At 47.3% G+C, this 18,117-nt stretch overlaps 1 protein-coding gene across 2 annotated transcripts in view; it reads left to right on the top strand.

Moving 5' to 3' along the window:
• ctdspla (CTD (carboxy-terminal domain, RNA polymerase II, polypeptide A) small phosphatase-like a) overlaps window positions 1-18,117 on the top strand; it is a 41,969-nt gene that overhangs the window by 12,264 nt on the left and 11,588 nt on the right. The window contains exons 2-4 of one of the 2 annotated variants that reach the window (XM_062521181.1): window positions 10,010-10,167; window positions 12,144-12,176; window positions 17,471-17,572. In XM_062521181.1, the coding sequence (XP_062377165.1) occupies window positions 10,010-10,167; window positions 12,144-12,176; window positions 17,471-17,572 (293 nt within the window). The remainder of the gene's footprint in view (window positions 1-10,009; window positions 10,168-12,143; window positions 12,177-17,470; window positions 17,573-18,117) is intronic. The other variant, XM_062521182.1, reaches the window with a different exon arrangement.

Below are 18,117 nucleotides of genomic sequence, written 5' to 3'. Positions count from 1 at the left end.
CATGGAGTGCGCTCCTCGGATTGGGCTGGCATGGTCCTGCCGCCAGAGGAGAGGACTCCGATAGACACCGTACGAGGGGGTGTGAGGGTGACATTGGCGCGACGGCGGGTGAACTCACCTGGCCTGCATCACTGAGTAGCCCCACTACTGCCTCGGATGAAATAAATAAATTCATAAAACCAGACAAAAAAAGAAACGGAAGACAAAGCTTTGCCATCTGTTCCCAAAGACAGTCTGGGTGAGGCTTCACTTTCAGTTGCATAACAGCAAATTACAGAACGCTTGAACGCCTCAAATCCCCATCTCCACCCCTTGCCTGTCTTTACCTTTGTCAACAACACACACACAGATGCACACACACACACACACACACACACACACACACACACAAAACACTCTCACACACACACACACACACACACACACACACACCAGTTTTATCTGGTGATCTGTTGATCACTAGTCATTCCTTATCTCCTCTTGATGACAGTAACCTTCTCTAGGGACTGATGCATTCTGGGAATCACAAAGACTGTGCCAATATGACAGCTAACTACAGTTAAGAAATGAGGCACCATTAAAAAAAAATACACAGACGTGAGCTCCCTGCCTGGTCACCTCTTTTGAGTAAGATGAGATTGGCGAATTGAATATCAGTTATGTAAGACCAGCACCAAAAGCAGACATGAATAATGTAAGCATGCATAATAGGATCTGTTGAGGCCTCCGTACAAGCTGATTATGTTGCGCAAAAAATCACTTACTGCAACCCATGTGCCATGGGGTGATATGTTGTAGGTTTTAGTGATGATTGTCAGGTTGAGGTCTATTTGTTGATATCAAGGGGGAAGCGTAGAAACAGCTCCAGCCTGGAGCAAACAAGCAGATTTTTCTGCGTGATAGACACACTGGGTTTAGTAAGGCTTCCCAGTTTGTGCTGTTACCCTGAACAATTCTGAATACATCACTCTTATAAATAGCTAAGCATTGACACTGAATTTCAACAGAGGTAGCAGAAAAAAAAAGCAGTGTTCCTCCGGGTCTGGCTGATTCCAAACATGGCAGAGTGCGGAGTGTGGTGGAAAGTCTGGCATGCGGCGGAGAATTTTTTCTCCCTCGCTTCGCTTCACGGCAGGGCTGAGTTTTCTCACCTGGCCCGTAGAATGTCGAGCGGGGCAGCCCCGTTCCAGTTCCTCTTCCAGTTTGGGCGCCAGCGGCGTCTCGCTGTTAGGACGGTCGTCGCCGTGACAATGTAAGTCCTACCGCACAAAGTTAAGCAGATTGGGGAGAAGGGCCTAGCAAATCTCAAACCTGAAATGTTGAATAATACAGCAGCCTTATCTGCTTTTGGGATTGACAGTATAATGGAGGAAATGTTCTATGCCAGTCTGGGAGATAATGAAATTGGCGTTTTGATATCCAGGTGATAATATATGTTTATATTAAACGATTTTTAAACCTTCGTTTTTGTAAAACTGGCCATACACGTTTAGACGTTCAGATGTTTTTGGAGGGTGGGGAGTCTCTATTGTAGGCCTCGATGTCACCACACACACTGACCTCTGTGTGCCTCCGAGTCAGCCATTGGTCGGTGTACAGATGTCTGAGAACATTACGCGGATATTCAGAAAATCTGACGGAAAGCTCCTTTCAAATCTCCTGCATTGTACGCCCACTAATCAACCGAACCGATGACCTCATGCTTGGCCCTGCATTCCGATGGCGGTGCAAGCCAATAGCTGCGCCCAAGCCAGAGTGAAACAGAAGCTGGGTGATTGCATCAAATGTTTCATAAATGGGTTTTGGTTGTAACACTCTGAGGCATCCGGAAAGGATAACATGTCAGACTCACATCACCTGTGTGTTTGCCCCGGGTGCTTCTTTTAGCCCAAATCGAGAGATGTTTGGGCTATCTGGACCAGGGTGGAGGTCAGAGACATGGGATTGACCCATTACCGCCCATTGCATTGGCCCGTGCTAAAAGCTTTCAGAGCGCTGCGGAAGGCTAGTGGTGTTATCTGCTGAATTATTTAAACACGCAGCCACTGTCAGCATTTGGTATTTAGTATAGCCAGTCAACTGTGCTGTGGTGTACTTTCTCTCTCTCTCTCTCTCTCTCTCTTTCTTTCTCTCTCTGTCTCTCTCTCCCTCCCTCTCTCTTTATTCCCTCTCTCACTGTTTGTCTGTGCTGCTAATGTATTCTATCCTTTTTTCTCTCTGACTCCCTAACTTCCTGACCCTCCCTCTCTGTCTCTTCTGTCCTTTTTATCGTCACTGTTGAAAATAAATTCTAATGAGCAGTTATTAGCTTGGATGGCTCATATCCATTACTTCTGTTTCATTCCCACTTTTGGCAATTCACCACCATGGGTCTCTCAACAAACATTCATATCATGAACAGAATGATGATGATGGACATTATAATATATATATATATTTTTTTAATGCAGTAGCCTAATTAAATTAGTTACATTTTAAATCAAACTGTTTTCGAGTCATATGTTTGGACTAAGACTAAGGCTGTCCATAAATTGGGTTGCCACTTTCCGTCTCCCAGTTCTTCAGACTGATCACAGTTAACTTTTCCAATACAAGTCGACTGCACCTATTTTCCTTTACCGGGCTCTGATTACCATTTAGAAAGTATGAACTGTTGCTCATATTCTCTGATTAAGGGGACCATAAGTTAAATCATTCCCGATAAATTCATCAAAATTCCTAATTAGGCACAGATTTAGTTTTTGTTAATCCTCACCTGTTTGTGCCAGAATATTTGGAAAAATAAATATTGATTTTAATTGTTAAGCTACTTGTTCAGGTCAATATATGGCTGCTGTTACAGTAATATAGATAAAACCAGCATGGTGGTTATCCCAGATCTTATACAGTATGCCATATCCGAGGCCATGTCCACCTGTCTGCTATACAAAAAACGGAACTAAGAAACTGACTGATGGAATATTGTACCTTTGACTAGTCTCTCTTTCCCTCTCTCTCTCTGATTTGACATGTCTACCTCTGAGGATAGACGATAGACTGTAATTTATAGTGACATGGTGGTGACTTTAATATAAGACCCAATAGAAAGCCTGCCTGTCTGTCTGTCGGCCTGTCTCTCTTTCTCTCTGTCTGTTGGCCTGCCTGCTTTCCTGTCTATCTGTCGACCTGCCTGTCTGTCGGTCTGTCGGCCTGCCTGTCTGTCTGTTAGCCTGTCTCTCCGTCTGTCTGTTAGCCTGTCTGTATCTCTGTCCGTCTGTTGGCCTGCCTGCTCTGCTGCTTTCATACGCTCACTAATGGGCATTTTTTCTCCTTCGCTCGCGATGGGTCAGCGGGTCACTATCTCTTCCTGTCAGGAATGTGGGGAATTTCCTGCGTTTCCGCGCGCGGCTTCCGGGCCCCCGGTGAGGGGCCGCCGAGGGGCCGTGTCGGTCTGTCCATGTGACCTGTGGGCTCCGGGGCCCAGCCTCACGTTGCCGCTCCCCTGCTCGCCACGCTCGCTCTCCTCCCCACCGTCGCCCACTGGGCGTGTGGGAACACTGCTGTTTTTCTCCCTTTGCTTCATCTCCCTCTCTCTCTCTCTTTCTCTCTCTTTCTCTCTGTTTGTCTCTCTTTTCTTGCTCTCTTTCTTTCTACTCTCACTGTATCTCTTTTTCTTGCTCTCTTGTCTTGGTTCTTCTCTCTCCTTCTCTCTCTCTCTCTCTCTCTGTCTGTTTCTCTCCTGGGTCTTGAATTTCTGCGTGCCTCGTGCAAAGCTGGAGCAGGGCTGTGACGCCGCTCATTAAGCCGGTCTGTATCGAGTTTACCTGTGTTTGGACCAGCCAGTCTCCAGGGAGGCCGTGGAGAAAGACAAGCTGCAGGGCCGGCCACTGTAAACAAACACAGCTTGTTGTGGTTTTCACTGTTTGTCAGTTGGCCGCCTTAAATCGCCAGAGAAGGTACCATTTAAATTGTCAATTCTGAGCCGTAATGCGTGGTTGTTTTCTCTTTTTTTCCTTTCTTTTTTTCTTGTACTCTTTTGACCGTACATGGATGGCGCTTCGAGAGCACTGTTCCCGGCTGCCTCTTAAGGTGTTTTGTCAGCCTTCTTGAGCACGGCAACAGATATGTTTTTGTGTGATGTCTCCCGGTAAAAAAAAAGCTGCTTGTGAGCTGGCCTTTGAGCTGAATGGAAACATTGCACTTTCACGTCCACCAGAGACATGTAATCCCAGGGAGCTAAACTAGACAACAGTACCATGGACAAAGTGGCTGCCAGCCACATTCCAGGATCTAGAGAATATGTTTTTAAATGTGCGTGTGTGTGTGTGTGTGTGTGCGTGTGTGTGTGTTTGCGGGTGGGTGGGTGTGTTTTTGTCTGGCAGCGCGGAGCACTCTGCTGCTGCTATGTTGTTTGTGTCAGAAAGAGGGAAAGAGAGGGAGAGAGAAAGAGGGGGATAGAGAGAGAAAGAGAGGGAGAGAGGGATAGAGAGAAGGAGAGAGAGGAGTGTGTTTGCGCTCGGCTGGGTGGAGCTGCTGAGGGGGGAAAGGAGGGGTCTAAACACGGCTTGAACATAGGCTGATCCTCACACTCCTCCCCAACACACACACACACACACACACACACACACACACACACACACACACACACACGCACGCACGCACTCTACAGGGAGGGCAACAAAGGCGGGAAAAATACAGAGAGAGGGTCTTAAAATGGAGGTCTGAGGAGAGGAGAGCAGAGGAGAGGAGAGGAGAGGAGAGGAGGGGCTTGATTTGGTATAGCACTGACTGTATGGGCAGAGGCTGGAGGAGCTCAGAGTCAGACCCAAGAGCAGCAAACAGAGGGGACACCAGGAGAGAACACTAGCGCGCATTGTGTTTCAGGGCACAGATATAGGCCAGCTATGGCACTGAGCAGGTCTGCTCAACCCCCCCCCCCCCCCCCCCCTGCCTCACAGGATACAGTGTCCGCTCCCTCGAGCTGTCTGTCCTGTTTACCTGGAAGACCGCTGAAGTCGTCGCGCTCTTCGAATTCCTGTGCTGGTCGCGCGTCCGTGGGGACTAACCAGCCTACAAAATAAGAGCCGGCGACTTTCAGGTCCATGATAGATGACTCTTTTGTACGCGGTTTTCGGCGAATTCCTCTCCGAGAGAGGGGGCTCTCAGGTGAAAGTGGGGGTGTTTTTTCCCCCCTCCTGTCCAGCTCTCCTCTGTGTGAGTGTCCCAGCGCTCAGCTTGTCCCTGGACCCATTAGGTCTCCCCCATTGTGCTCCCGTGTGCACATTAGCTTATCAGCAGAGGTGCACTAATTATATTTGCCCCCGAGAATCCCCAAGGCCAAAGAGCAAGTGTGTGTGTGTGTGTTGGTGTATGTGTGTGTGGGTGGGTGTGGGTGTGTCTGTGTGTGTGTGGGTGTGTGTGAGCTAGCTCATTATTTACAGTGCGACACACACACACACACACACACACACACACACACACACACACACACACACACACGTGTGACTGTCTGTGGTGGGCTCCTGAGCCAGGGCCCCTCCTGCTTTGTCCTCTCCAGCGAGGAGACGTGCCGCTGACCGCCACCAGCGCCCAGGAATAACTGCCCCTCTCCGTCGCCCCTGGCACCGGTCCTGTCGCCGGGGGTTGGATTCCCTCCCGGCGCCTCCGTGCTGCCCGGTCCAGTTCCTCTGCCCCTGGCCTGGACTCGAGCGCGGTATCGCCCTCGACGCAGCTGCTGTGGAAGACGTTAGGAACTGATTGACAGGAGAAAGGAGCAAAAGTATTTCACAGTTTTTCTTTCAAGTGTGATGGAAGGGCTCGCGGTAGTTGTCGCAGGTGTTGAAACTCGAGGTCTGTAGAATACAGCAATAGCAGAATCAGACTTTGCTCCTCTCCTCGGCGATTTGTAGAAGTCCTTGTGTCAGCAGCAACAGTGGGGAGTAATGGAGAGGCGATGTAGCTCGTTGCGTTTGCAATTTAGACCGGAGGACGTGATGGTGGAGGATGGATGGGACTCGTGTGTGAAGGGATTTGAAGTGATTATGAAAAGGCTTGATTACTATGAATACGCCTCTGATGGTTGACAAGCCATGCATCTCACTCGACATCATCACACAAAGATACCCTACTGTTGAAAATAATGTCCTCTTAAAAACGTTGAAGTTGCATTGGAAATGAACTGTGTTAAAAGGGTAGTGTTATTGTTTTCCGGATGACAGAAATGCACATAATCTTGATTTACTGTTGAGCCTGTCAGCATGTGCTTACAGAATGAAATATCTTTGTTTTAGACTACAAAGATTTTGTGCTTACAAAATGAAATATTTTTGTTTTAGATGTGGCGGCACACTGAAAGGTGTTATCTATCTTCTATCTATGACTCATCCTGTGATTTGCAGTGCTTTGTGTGAAACCATCAGAAGCAGCATGTCATTATAAGCATAAGCGTATTAGCAGTGTTTCCTTATGTCCATACCGCAGTGGTGCTCAAATATGTACAGTATGCACACACGCACAAGCGGTCGCACACACACACACTACAAATAGCAGCACACACACCACACACACACTCACAGTCACATACACTACACACGCAACACACTCGCTGTGCTTAGCTTGTGTCTGTGTTGGTCAACAGGCCGCTCTGTCACCCCCCCTCCCCCTCGCCCCCTCCGTGCTGTTGGCCTAAAGCTCTCAGCATGATCTGATGTGTTTCCCCCGCCGCTTTAATCAGGCAGATGCCCTGGGTAATTACCCTAATGCAGTCGCAGCCGCCGCCGCCACCGCCGCCATCATGAGATTTGGGCCCCCGCCGCACCGCACCGCACTCGACCCGGCCCAGGCCAGAGCTGCTGTGGATCAGCCGCTGACTGGGGCTTTAGAGGGGAGGAGAGGAGAGCTCCACTCAGAACAGGGAACGCTGGCACTTTACTAACACAGTCAAGAGTCATTTGCTTGATAGCGTATAAACACGGGTTAACGCGCAACACAGTGCACAACAAACGCAGAACAAACACAACAGAGCAGAGCACAGCACAACACACAACAGCACAGTGTAACATAACACTGCAGCACAATACGATGCAAAACAGTACAGCATTACATTTACATTGCTTACCAAACAACACACATGGAGTGTCCATGCTGATAGAATATACACCAGAACTGTGATTTGAGTCACCTAGCATGAATGCAGCCGCCGTATAAACATATGTAAACAGAAATACCTGAGCTCAAATTGTAGATGCTAGGAACCATAACAATGTATCAAGCACATGCCTGCTTTGGTTGACTGCACACATATTCCCCATCATTTCGTCTTTATTTCTTTCTCTCTCTCTCTCTCTTCTCTCTCTCTCTCCGCTGAGGCGGAAGCCATGCTTGAGTGCAGGATTGGTATTCTATGAAGACGGTCTTCCCCGGGATGTTGATGGGTATTGGGGTTGAAATGGAATTGACCCCCTCGCATCTCTGATAACAGACTTCCACGTTTCCCCCACTGCGGGTCTCTCTCAGCAGCGGCTGCGCTGCGCTGCGATGCTCGGCGCTCACGGTGTTTCGCACTCTCGGGCCCAGCTGTGCCATAACCGTGCTGCCGCTCATAATTATTTACAGTCACGTTGTCAAGGGTGTGAGTGAGCGCAAGACGTGTGAGAGAGAGAGAGAGAGAGAGAGAGAGAGAGAGAGAGAGATGGGGGGCATAGACTTAGAGAGAAGGAGCAAGTGATAGACTGAGTGAAAGGAGGATAAAAAATGGAGAGAATGACAGAGAAGGAGAGTGGAAGCGAGGGTGAAGGAGCGAGAGAGAGAGGAGGCATAGACTTAGAGAGAAGGAGCAAGTGATAGACTGAGTGAAAGGATGATGAAAAATGGAGAGAATGAGAGAAGGAGAGTGGAAGCGAGGGAGAAGGAGCGAGAGAGAGAAAGAGAGAGAGAGTGAGGGGAGGGGAATAGATATGGAGGCAAGAGAGAAAGCGTCAGGGCTTTCTCAGAGTGAGAGGTAAACAGTGAGGATGTACAGCAAATCTGGCTAATTTGTTGCAGGCGTTTCTGTTTTTCAGGCAATTTGCTTCTCTCAAACATGTTTACTCTACTATCAGCCCGTCTTGTAAGGGGAGCCAAGGCACTGAAATGTTTGAAATAAACAGACCTATGTAATCAATTTGAATCATTCAGCACAAGCTGTGCTATGTGATTGTTGTTGTTGCCATACACACTGATAGATTATGCAGGTCTGGAGGAAACAGTTCGACCACTGTGTTTCCACGCCCATATGACAACTAAAACCTCAGCTGATTGCTGTTTCAAAGGCATCACTGGTGACTCTGAGTGTAAATGGAATTGATGGCCTTTTTGTACTGAACTCCCTGGTGAACCAAACTCAACAGTGATGCAACTGTTGAAGCCAGTGTTTTTCTTTGTATCCCCCTCTCCATTGGCTCCGCAACTGTCAAGAAGCTCTATCTCGGCACTCTCCGTTTTTTATTTTCCTCGGCAGAGTGTTTCTGTGTGGTGATGTGTGACAAGTCATTCCAAGTTCAGCGCAGAGGGATAGGCTTTGGCCAAATCCATTTGGAGCGGGGAGCGGTTGATGGGCTATTAGCCTAGCGTATGCTTGTTAGTCATCCGCTTCTAATGGCCACAGAGACGCAGCTCTGGGTTGCAAAAGCAGAGGCTGAATCACACGAAGAGACAGAAATGCAAGAGAAAAAGTCCTTTCGCAGTTGGACCCCTAAGGCTACTGTTTGTTCAAGGTGGGGATTCTATTCTGCGCTTGGACAGCGTGCATGCATGTCTCTCTTTTGGGTTTTTAAGGTCAACCTTTGACTTCAATTACTGAGCCTATGTGCCCCCAGGACTCTCGTCTATCAGCCGTCTCTATCTATTAGAGACACAAAAAGCACAAAAGTTTCCGTCATCCTGTGTATGTATACTAGATTCTCCCTGATTCTCTCTCCATCTCCAACCCTGTTCCCTGGGCTGTTCTTCTACACTAGGATTGTTCTCTTGCACTAGGGCTGTTCTGTTACTGTACATTCAGGCTGTTATCGTACACAAGGGCTGTTCTGTTACACTCAGACTGTTCTCTTACACTAGGGCTGTTCTGTTACTCTCAGGCTGTTCTCGTACACTAGGGCTGTTCCTATACATTGGGGCTGTTCTTATACATTGGGGCTGTTCTTGTACACTAGGGCTGTTCTCTTACACTAGGGCTGTTCTCGTACACTCGGGCTGTTCTTGTACACTAGGGCTGTTCTCTTACACTAGGGCTGTTCTCGTACACTAGGGCTGTTCTCTTGCACTAGGGTTGTTCTCTTACACAAGGGCTGTTCTTGTACACTAGGGCTGTTCTCTTACACAAGGGCTGTTCTCGTACACTAGGGCTGTTCTCTTACACTAGGGTTGTTCTCTTACACAAGGGCTGTTCTCTTACACTAGGGCTGTTCTCGTACACTAGGGCTGTTCTCTTGCACTAGAGTTGTTCTCTTACACAAGGGCTGTTCTCTTACACAAGGGCTATTTGATGGCAGAGTGTGAAGTCAGGGTATTATGCATACTGAATCTTGGCTCACGACAGACCGTTTTTTGAATGCCGAGTTACGGCGTGCACTTGTCAGACGGGGAAACCTGTCAAGTGTGGAGCGGGCAAGGTCATCCCGTTGCCACGGCGACGGGACTCGGCGGCGCACAACAAAGTACAGGAGGTTCTAATTCCTGATGTGTTGACGCGAAAAATTACTCACAATGGACAACGGATGCACTGCACCGCTCCGTTCAGCTCCGTTGCCTGGCTGAGCCTTCGCATCTCGGGGATCAGTCACACCCCGACAGCCTGCTAACTCAGACGAGCATCTGCGAAAGGTCCTCGCGGAGATAAACACAGGGAGAGGGAGAGCCTGGGCCGCTAACCGCCTCTTCATCGCTCCTTTTTTTGTTTTTACTGTTTTGTTTTTGTGTTTTTTTAGCAGTTCGTTAAACGTTTTTTTTTGTCTTTTTTTCCCCTTCTTTCTGTCCTTTTCCCACGGTGCAGTTTCCCAGTCCAACAGCAGCCTAAAGAAGCATCGGAGCCGGAGCATCTTCAGCCCCTTCTTCTGCTGCTTCCGCAACTACAATGTGGAAGCACCCGCCCCCAACAACAAGCCCTGCGCCCTGCCCCCGCCGGCCGAGGAGAACGGCAGCCCCCCCAAGGTGAGGCGTCCGCACCGTCCGCACACCACGCAAACACACACCACGCACGTCACAAGTAAAGCGCAATGAAGAGCGAAGAGAATGAGTGTGTGTGTCTGTGTGTGTGTGTGTGTGTGTGTGTGTGTGTGTGTGTGTGTGTGTGGTACAAATACATAAGCTTATCCGAATCTTTGGATGCACAGATCAGATTGATTGGATGAATGGATGGATGAATGATTAATTGAGAGGATGGATGAGGGTCTTGGGTTGACAGATATTGGATTGACAGATATGCAGTAGATGGATAGATGGATGAATGTGGATGGATGAATGTAAAGTCAGATGGGGATATGGGTGGATGGCTAGTTGTTTGCGACCAAGAGGATTTTAGTTCATGCCTGTTTTAGCACAGCTATGCGCGCGTCACACATCGTAGACATTCCTGCGTGCCTGTGCTCACAGTAAACTGGTTCCAAACTGGTTTCGGAGGGCTGTGTTGACACTGGCTTCCTCGGCCAGCCAATGCATTTAAGGTATGTTTTCATTAATGGATCATTGTGTCTTTGTCGGGGCTCAAGCACAGTCTCTGTGTCTCTAAGCTCGGGGTTTAGGAGCTGTTTTTCTTCTTGTTTGTGCGCCGTGCTGAAATGCGGGCTCTCTCTCTCCCTCTTTTTCTCTCTCTTTTATACACACACACACACACACACACACACATACACACGCTTGCGCGCTCTCTCTCTCTCTCCCTCCCTCTCTCTCTCTCTCTTTTATACACACACACACACACACACACACACACACACACACACACACACACACATACACACGCTTGCGCGCTCTCTCTCTCTCTCTTGCTCTCCGTCAGCACCACAAATTTTTCCAGCTGTTCCGAACCCGTTGAACTTGGGAGGCTGTTTACCATCCAGTTCTAGAAATGATGGGCACGCTTCCCTACACACATTCTTCAATATCCGCCCACACACACGCTCACAAACTCGCAGGCGCAAACATACGCACACGCAAACTCCCTTACATGTACACCCACACATACACACACACACACACACTGTTGAACACAAACATGAACAGTTACACACACAGAGAGACACACACACACACACACACACTCAGAGGCTCCCCAGCTCCTTTAAGACCTATAAGGTGGGCCTTGTGTGTGTCTCGTGTGATGGATTGCCCCGTTGCGCCCCCCTCAACCCCCCCCCCCCTCCTCCTCCTCCCCTACACCTCTCCCCCTCTCCCCCTCTCTCCCTCTCCTTTCTCCCCTGTTCCTCCTCTCCGCTCCCCTCCTCTCTCGCTCCTCTCTCGCGTCTCACACACGGCCCTCTGTATGGCGTGTAACGAGTGTCCAGTCCCGCGGAGAGCACGATCCGTCGGCGGCCGGGGCTGGCCCTTCCACAAACACGCGCTCGGCTGGGGCGCTGGCGCTGCCAAGGCAGGTACGCCGCGCTATAAACGGACTCAGCGCCTCGGACCCCCTCGACCCGCTAATGTTTGCACGCGAGCGGCTCGCACGCCGCGGTGGAATGTCTGTCCATTTTACAGGTACATGTGGTCGCCACTGACCCGTTACGGACACTCTGTAGCGGAGAGGGAGGCGTGGGGTGGAGGGGCAGGGGGGGTTACAGGGAGCTGGTGTGTGTGTGTGTGTGTGTGTGTGTGTTTGTTTGTATATGAGTTTGTTTAAAGAAACTTGCTGAACCAGGTAATGGAGAGTGAGGAAAGTTTTTTGAGTGTGTCTGCTGTTTTTTCACCGCTGGACAATGAATTTGTTTGTGTTTTTGATGGTGTTAACTGTATGTTGTTAACTGTATTGTTAACTGTGTGTTTTCTGTATTATAACTGTATGTATGTGCTACATGTATCTTTGTTTTGTAGTTCTTATGTTTTTTGTTTTTGTGTTCTCCCTTTTCTTGTTTCTTTTCTCTGTTTCTCTCTCTCTGTCTCTCTCTTTCTCTGTCCTTTCTCTCTGTCCATAGTGTGACCAGGTCCAGGTAATCCCCATCCCTAGTGTATGTACCACTTTTTTCATTATGCTGTACTTGTCTGGGACGCTTTTGTGACTGGCAATATGCATGCTTATACCTGAAGAGGGAGCTGCCTGATATGTTTGTTTGTCCCTGTGTTTGTTTGTTTGTTTGTTTGTTTGCCTGTTTGTTTGTTTTTTGTTTACTCATCTGTGTGTGCTGTGATCCTCTTTTCCCAAAAAAATGTCTAATCCTATCCCAGACGACAGCATGTCTGTGGGAATTATATGATTGATTGGAGGATTTTCTCAAGACATTTTTGTGAAGTCTGCATTTTCTGTTAGTACAAAATTCTGAGCATTTCTGAATATTTAGATTTTATTTGAGACTTATTTTTGAACAAACAATGAAGTGTTTATGCTCTAAGTTGCTTTGGACAAAAACATTGGCTAAATGCCATAAGCATAAACATAAGCATATTTTTTCTCAATACAGCGATGGTAAAAAGCGTGGCATCTGTAACATTTTGAGTGCCACACTTCTTTTGGAGTGTTGCCCATACTATTTTTTCCTAACTTGCATGAACACAGTGGAAAGACTAACAAATCAAGCATTTATTGGCCGATTCTTTTTTTGTTGAAGCCGTGGCACATTTAAACTTAATGCACTCTATTTTTTTCAGACCCTTTTTCTCATCAAAATGTATTTAATTGAATTCGGTGTTCTCATTTAGAGAGCGGTATTAAAACTTGGCCTGTGCACCATTTTCATTATACTTGCCCGTGATGCTTCTATGAAAGGATGAGTTGTCTTTAAAATGCTGATTAGATGTGATATTAGTCGATAATGCGCTGAATTGCTTCTCTCCGCTTTGCGCCAGTGTAGCGCACAGGAAATTTATTGTGGGCGAACTCCAAAGTGACTTGCACAGATTCCCAGCTTTAATGTGATTTTCATGGTCCAGTGTGGGCCAGTTCTTATCGGGCCCCAAGGTCCTCAACAGTAGTCTCTGGTGGCCTATCACCCATACCCCCCGTAATTAGTCTCCGAAAATGCATGAAGAACTACTTCACTTTCACCATGAAGACAATTTGGTTTACACTGGAGGCGACAAACCAAACCAATTAAAAGTCACATTTTATTACTCTAAAGGCAAGGCAAAGAAAGATGCAATGCATTTGAATCCTGCCCGTTTTATCAAGTCTCAACATCATTGTACTTACTTCATTGATTTGGTTATTTGTCTGTTGCGGTCTTACAGTAAGTTAGTGGTTTATTTCCCTTGGGTAAATATATTCAATAGTTTTAATTTGCTAATCTGCTGTATCTTTAGGTAAGCTATCTATGCCCTCGTGCCCCTTTGGCTGCATGCTATGGACATGCAGCCCGTGTTCTCGTGCCCAGCTCAGACCTGCTTGACCTTGGCGTAACCTTCATGCCTCTGGAAGGCCCAGTGTCTGTCCGTGGGCCCTTTGGCCGGGCTCCAGGCGGGTGTGGAATCACACCTCTTGGGTGCCCCATGGAGCCGCGGGGGCCCGGTACTTTCTCTCTCTCTCTCTCTCTCTCTCTCTCCCTCTCTCTCTCTCTTTATCCCTCTCTCCTCTGCCTCAGCCCGGGCGTGCAGCCTCCGTGGCTGTCGGCGTTGCACGCGGCGAGGCTGGCTCGGCCAGGAAGAGCCTGCAGAGAGGTGGCCGGGGCCCAGGCTCGTCCTGCCCGATCAGAACCCCGGAGGGGCGAAACGAGATCTTAAAATACCCGACCTGTCCCTGCTGACTCAACACAACAGCCTGTTTATTTATATATTTATTTATTTTTTCAAACTAATTTCCAGAAATATCGCCCCCTTGTTATTCGCATGGCCAATTGCCTCTCGTGACTATATTGACACTCACAACGTCAAGGTCAGTTCATTGTAGCTCATCTATAATGCGTGGAGGTCCAGCTATCGACAGCAGCTTGGGTCAAGTCAAAGATGATTATGGTGCAAAGGCCACAAACATGCCACGCTGGTGATTGAGTGGTTGTCCACCTCTCGATCAGCTTCAGACAAATGACTGCCAAGGTCAAACAGTCTCTTCAGCTGCTGAGTTCTAGAACATTCATTCGTAATATAAATGCTTGTGTAGACTGAGCATCCAGTAGAGGGTTCTAGAGGATTCATGCATGCTTTACTATTAAACCATGACCATGAATCATAGATGCCCTGAAATTTGGCATGCATGGAAAAAATAGATTCTAGTGTGTGTGCAGGTATGATAATTGCATGTTGGGAGATCTTAATACATGAGGGTAGGTTTGACCCCGCTGGCTTGCCATAGGGCTGTATAAATCACCCAGCACGTGCCGTGCCCTTGACTGCTTTTGTCCTTCGCCACATGCAGGGGTGGATGTGCACATATACAGATGGAATCACACAGAGTTGCACACACACACACACAGAGAGAGAGAGAGAGAGAGAGAGAGAGAGAGAAACACACACAGATTAGAGCACACACTAGGACACACTTACTGTATGTACACAAACACACACACAAACACACACACACACACACACACACACACACACACACACACACACACACACACACACAATTATTCAATGCCTGACTCACACACTCCAGGACAAATATTTTTTTTATGCATACAACACATTGAGTCACATAAATTCAAACTCAAACCCTTACATACTTGCACTGCATGCACAAACACACGCACACACACACACACAGTCAAACGGCAGATTTGTGATTAATTGTGCTTAAGTGTGCCCCCCCCCCCCAATCAAACCCCCAAGATGAGACCATCTGCCCTCTTCCTTCCCTGGCTCTCCCAGTCCACCCTCACCCAGTAATCCCCCCCCCCCCCCCCCCCCCCATTGGGGCTCTCTGTGTCTCCTCTCCCTGACCAGTGCCAGCTCAGCCCCATGGCCCCAGTGTGTGTCCAGCCAGACTGCTCTTAGTCAGGGCTTTGGCAGCGCCCGTCAGAATGAGGGCAGCCATCATCTCAAGCCACGGGAGGGGGGGGGTAGAGAGGAGACACTGATAGGTGATGAGCGCCACAGCAGTCGAAGGGAGGACTTGGGAAAAGCTGATCTATCCATCCTCCCCCCTACTTTAAAACAAGTCTGTGGTTTTAATCAGATTAAACCCACTCAGTTGATATAAACAATGATTATGGCTATGGCTATGGCTATGGCTATGGCTATGGCTATGGTTATTTAGCAGACGCCTTTGTCCAAAGCGACATACAAATAAATAACAATACAAATTAAATTAACAGTGAACAATTACAAACTAGGGAGAATAGTAACATTATCAGTAAAACAATAATTTTAAGCACTAACCTAATGAGAAATAAAACAGTGAAATGAGAATAGCAATCAAATAAGTCACTCAGTTAATTATATATAATAATAATAACTAAATCATGGTATGGCTAAATTTAAGGACAATAGCAAAATAAATTTCAAATTCTATCAATAGACAAATTATAACAAAACAATACTATTATACAAACCATAACACATCACAAACTCAAAGGACTAAGTGCATATTAAATAAATATGCCTTAAGACCCCTCTTAAAAGATCCAAAGCTGTTGCTGGAACGGAGAGCACTGGGCAACTCATTCCACCAACACGGAACCACTGAAGAATAGGATCTACAATTTGACCTAGCATGTATGGTTGGTCGACATAACAGACGCTCCTCAGAAGATCGCAATGGGCGGTTGGGAATGTACATCGTGATTAAAGAACTGAAGTAGCTGGGAGCAGATCCAGTCAGTGTCCTATAGGCCAGAGTGAGAGATTTAAATTTAATTCTGGCTACTATAGGGAGCCAGTGGAGAGTAACTAGGAGAGGGGTTACATGTGTCCTCTTTGGCTGATTGAAGACCAGTCGTGCTGCAGCATTCTGAATCAACTGTAGTGGTCTTAATACACAAGCAGGTAGGCCAGCTAACAGAGAATTACAGTAGTCCAGCTTGGAGATAACCATTGCCTGTACAAGAAGCTGAGTGGAATCTTGTGTCAGATAAGGTCTGATCTTCCTAATGTTGTACAGGGTATACCGACATGACTTTGCAATTGAGGCAACATGCTCAGAGAAAGTAAGTTGGTCATCAATTATGACACCCAAGTTACGTGCCGATCTGGATGGAGTCAGTGAGGATGAATCAAGCTGGATATTGATCTGTTGGGGAATAGCTGTTTTTGCTGGAAACACCAAGAGCTCAGTTTTGGAAAGATTAAGCTGAAGGTGCTGATCCTTCATCCAGATTGAAATGTCCTTCAGGCATGCAGAGATCCGATGGGAAACACTAGAGTCCTCAGGTGGGAAGGATAGGAAAAGTTGAGTGTCGTCCGCATAGCAATGATATTCAAATCCATGAGAGCGAATAATCCCACCTAAAGAAGTGGTGTAAATAGAGAAAAGGAGGGGCCCTAATACTGATCCTTGGGGGACTCCTGTAGTGAGGTCATGAGACTTTGATATCTGTCCCTGCCAAGACACGCTAAAAGAACGCCCTTTAAGGTAAGACTTGAACCAGTCAAGAGCTTTCCCAGAAATTCCCAGTTCATATAGTGTAGAAAGGAGAATGTCATGGTTAACCGTATCAAAGGCTGCAGATAAATCTAACAGAATTAACACTGATGACTGAGCAGAGGACTTAGCTACTCTCAATGCTTCAGTCACAGATAGAAGAGCAGTTTCAGTAGAATGACCACTCTTGAAACCAGACTGCATAGGGTCTAGTAGGTTATTCTGATTATGGTACTTGTACGTGTTACTTATATATCAGCAGAGTGGTTGAGTAGGTACCTGGCCTAAATGTCTTGCTATTCGTTGTTATCTTTGACTTCTTTTTGACATGGGCCTAAAAAAACCCTTGCCATTGCTTGTGATTGATGATTGAGGAATGAGAGAGAGACAAGGCTGAAAAAACCTGATCATCTGGGATCATCTTCAGAGTGTATCCACGGATGTCTTCCATACTGACTGGGTTGGTCAGGTGAACTGAGGAAGCGCCATGTTTTCTGAGATGATGGCTCTGGTTCAGCTGAGAGCTGTTTCTCTGCCAGATCTCTTTTCCAGATCACCCCGTTCCTCTTTATGGGCATGTGCAGTATGGATGCCTTCTCTCTCTGTGTCTGTCTGTGTGTGTATCTCACTCACACACACACACACACACACACACACACACACACACACACTTTCTCTCTCCCTGTTTTTTGTCTCGCTCCTTTTCTCCCCTATTTCTCCTTCTTCAGTGTTATCAGTTTTCCTCATCTTTTCATCCTAACTCTGATATCTCTCTCTCTCTCTCTCTTTCTGCAGTCCCCGGCCAAATATCTCCTCCCTGAGGTCAGCATCAATGACTACGGCAAAAACTGTGTGGTGATCGATCTTGACGAGACCTTGGTGCACAGCTCTTTCAAGGTACGTACACACACACACACACACACACACACACACACACACACACACACACACACGCATACACACACACACACACATGTACACAGGCAGGCAAAACACATACACCCACATATCCACATATACGCATATATGTATATACTTGTACACACACACACACACACACACACACACACACACACACACACACGTATACAGTATGCATTTGTATATTTACACATACACACATACACACACACACACAGATTGAGCTTCCCACACATATCACATATTTGAGCATTCACATCTATCAATACACTCCTCACCTATACACATCATGCACACACACACTTTCTGCACGTCAATACGTTTTAGCATCCACTCCACATTCACACTCAATGTAATGCTAAACGAGGTGTGACTATCAGACAAACACTGCGTGTAGCATTCTCCATCTAACATGTGCTGTAATTAATCTCTGTGTAGAGGACGTTCAGATACACATCGGCCATGTGTTTATGCTGGCGATGAAACAGCGCCACTTCAATGGAGACCCTGCTCTCAGCGCC

This window comes from Sardina pilchardus, chromosome 19 (assembly GCF_963854185.1).
Source record: "Sardina pilchardus chromosome 19, fSarPil1.1, whole genome shotgun sequence".
NCBI classification, from domain to species: domain Eukaryota; kingdom Metazoa; phylum Chordata; class Actinopteri; order Clupeiformes; family Clupeidae; genus Sardina; species Sardina pilchardus.
The sequence above is the reverse complement of the archived record's forward strand: the minus strand, read 5'-3'. Positions and strand labels throughout refer to the sequence as shown.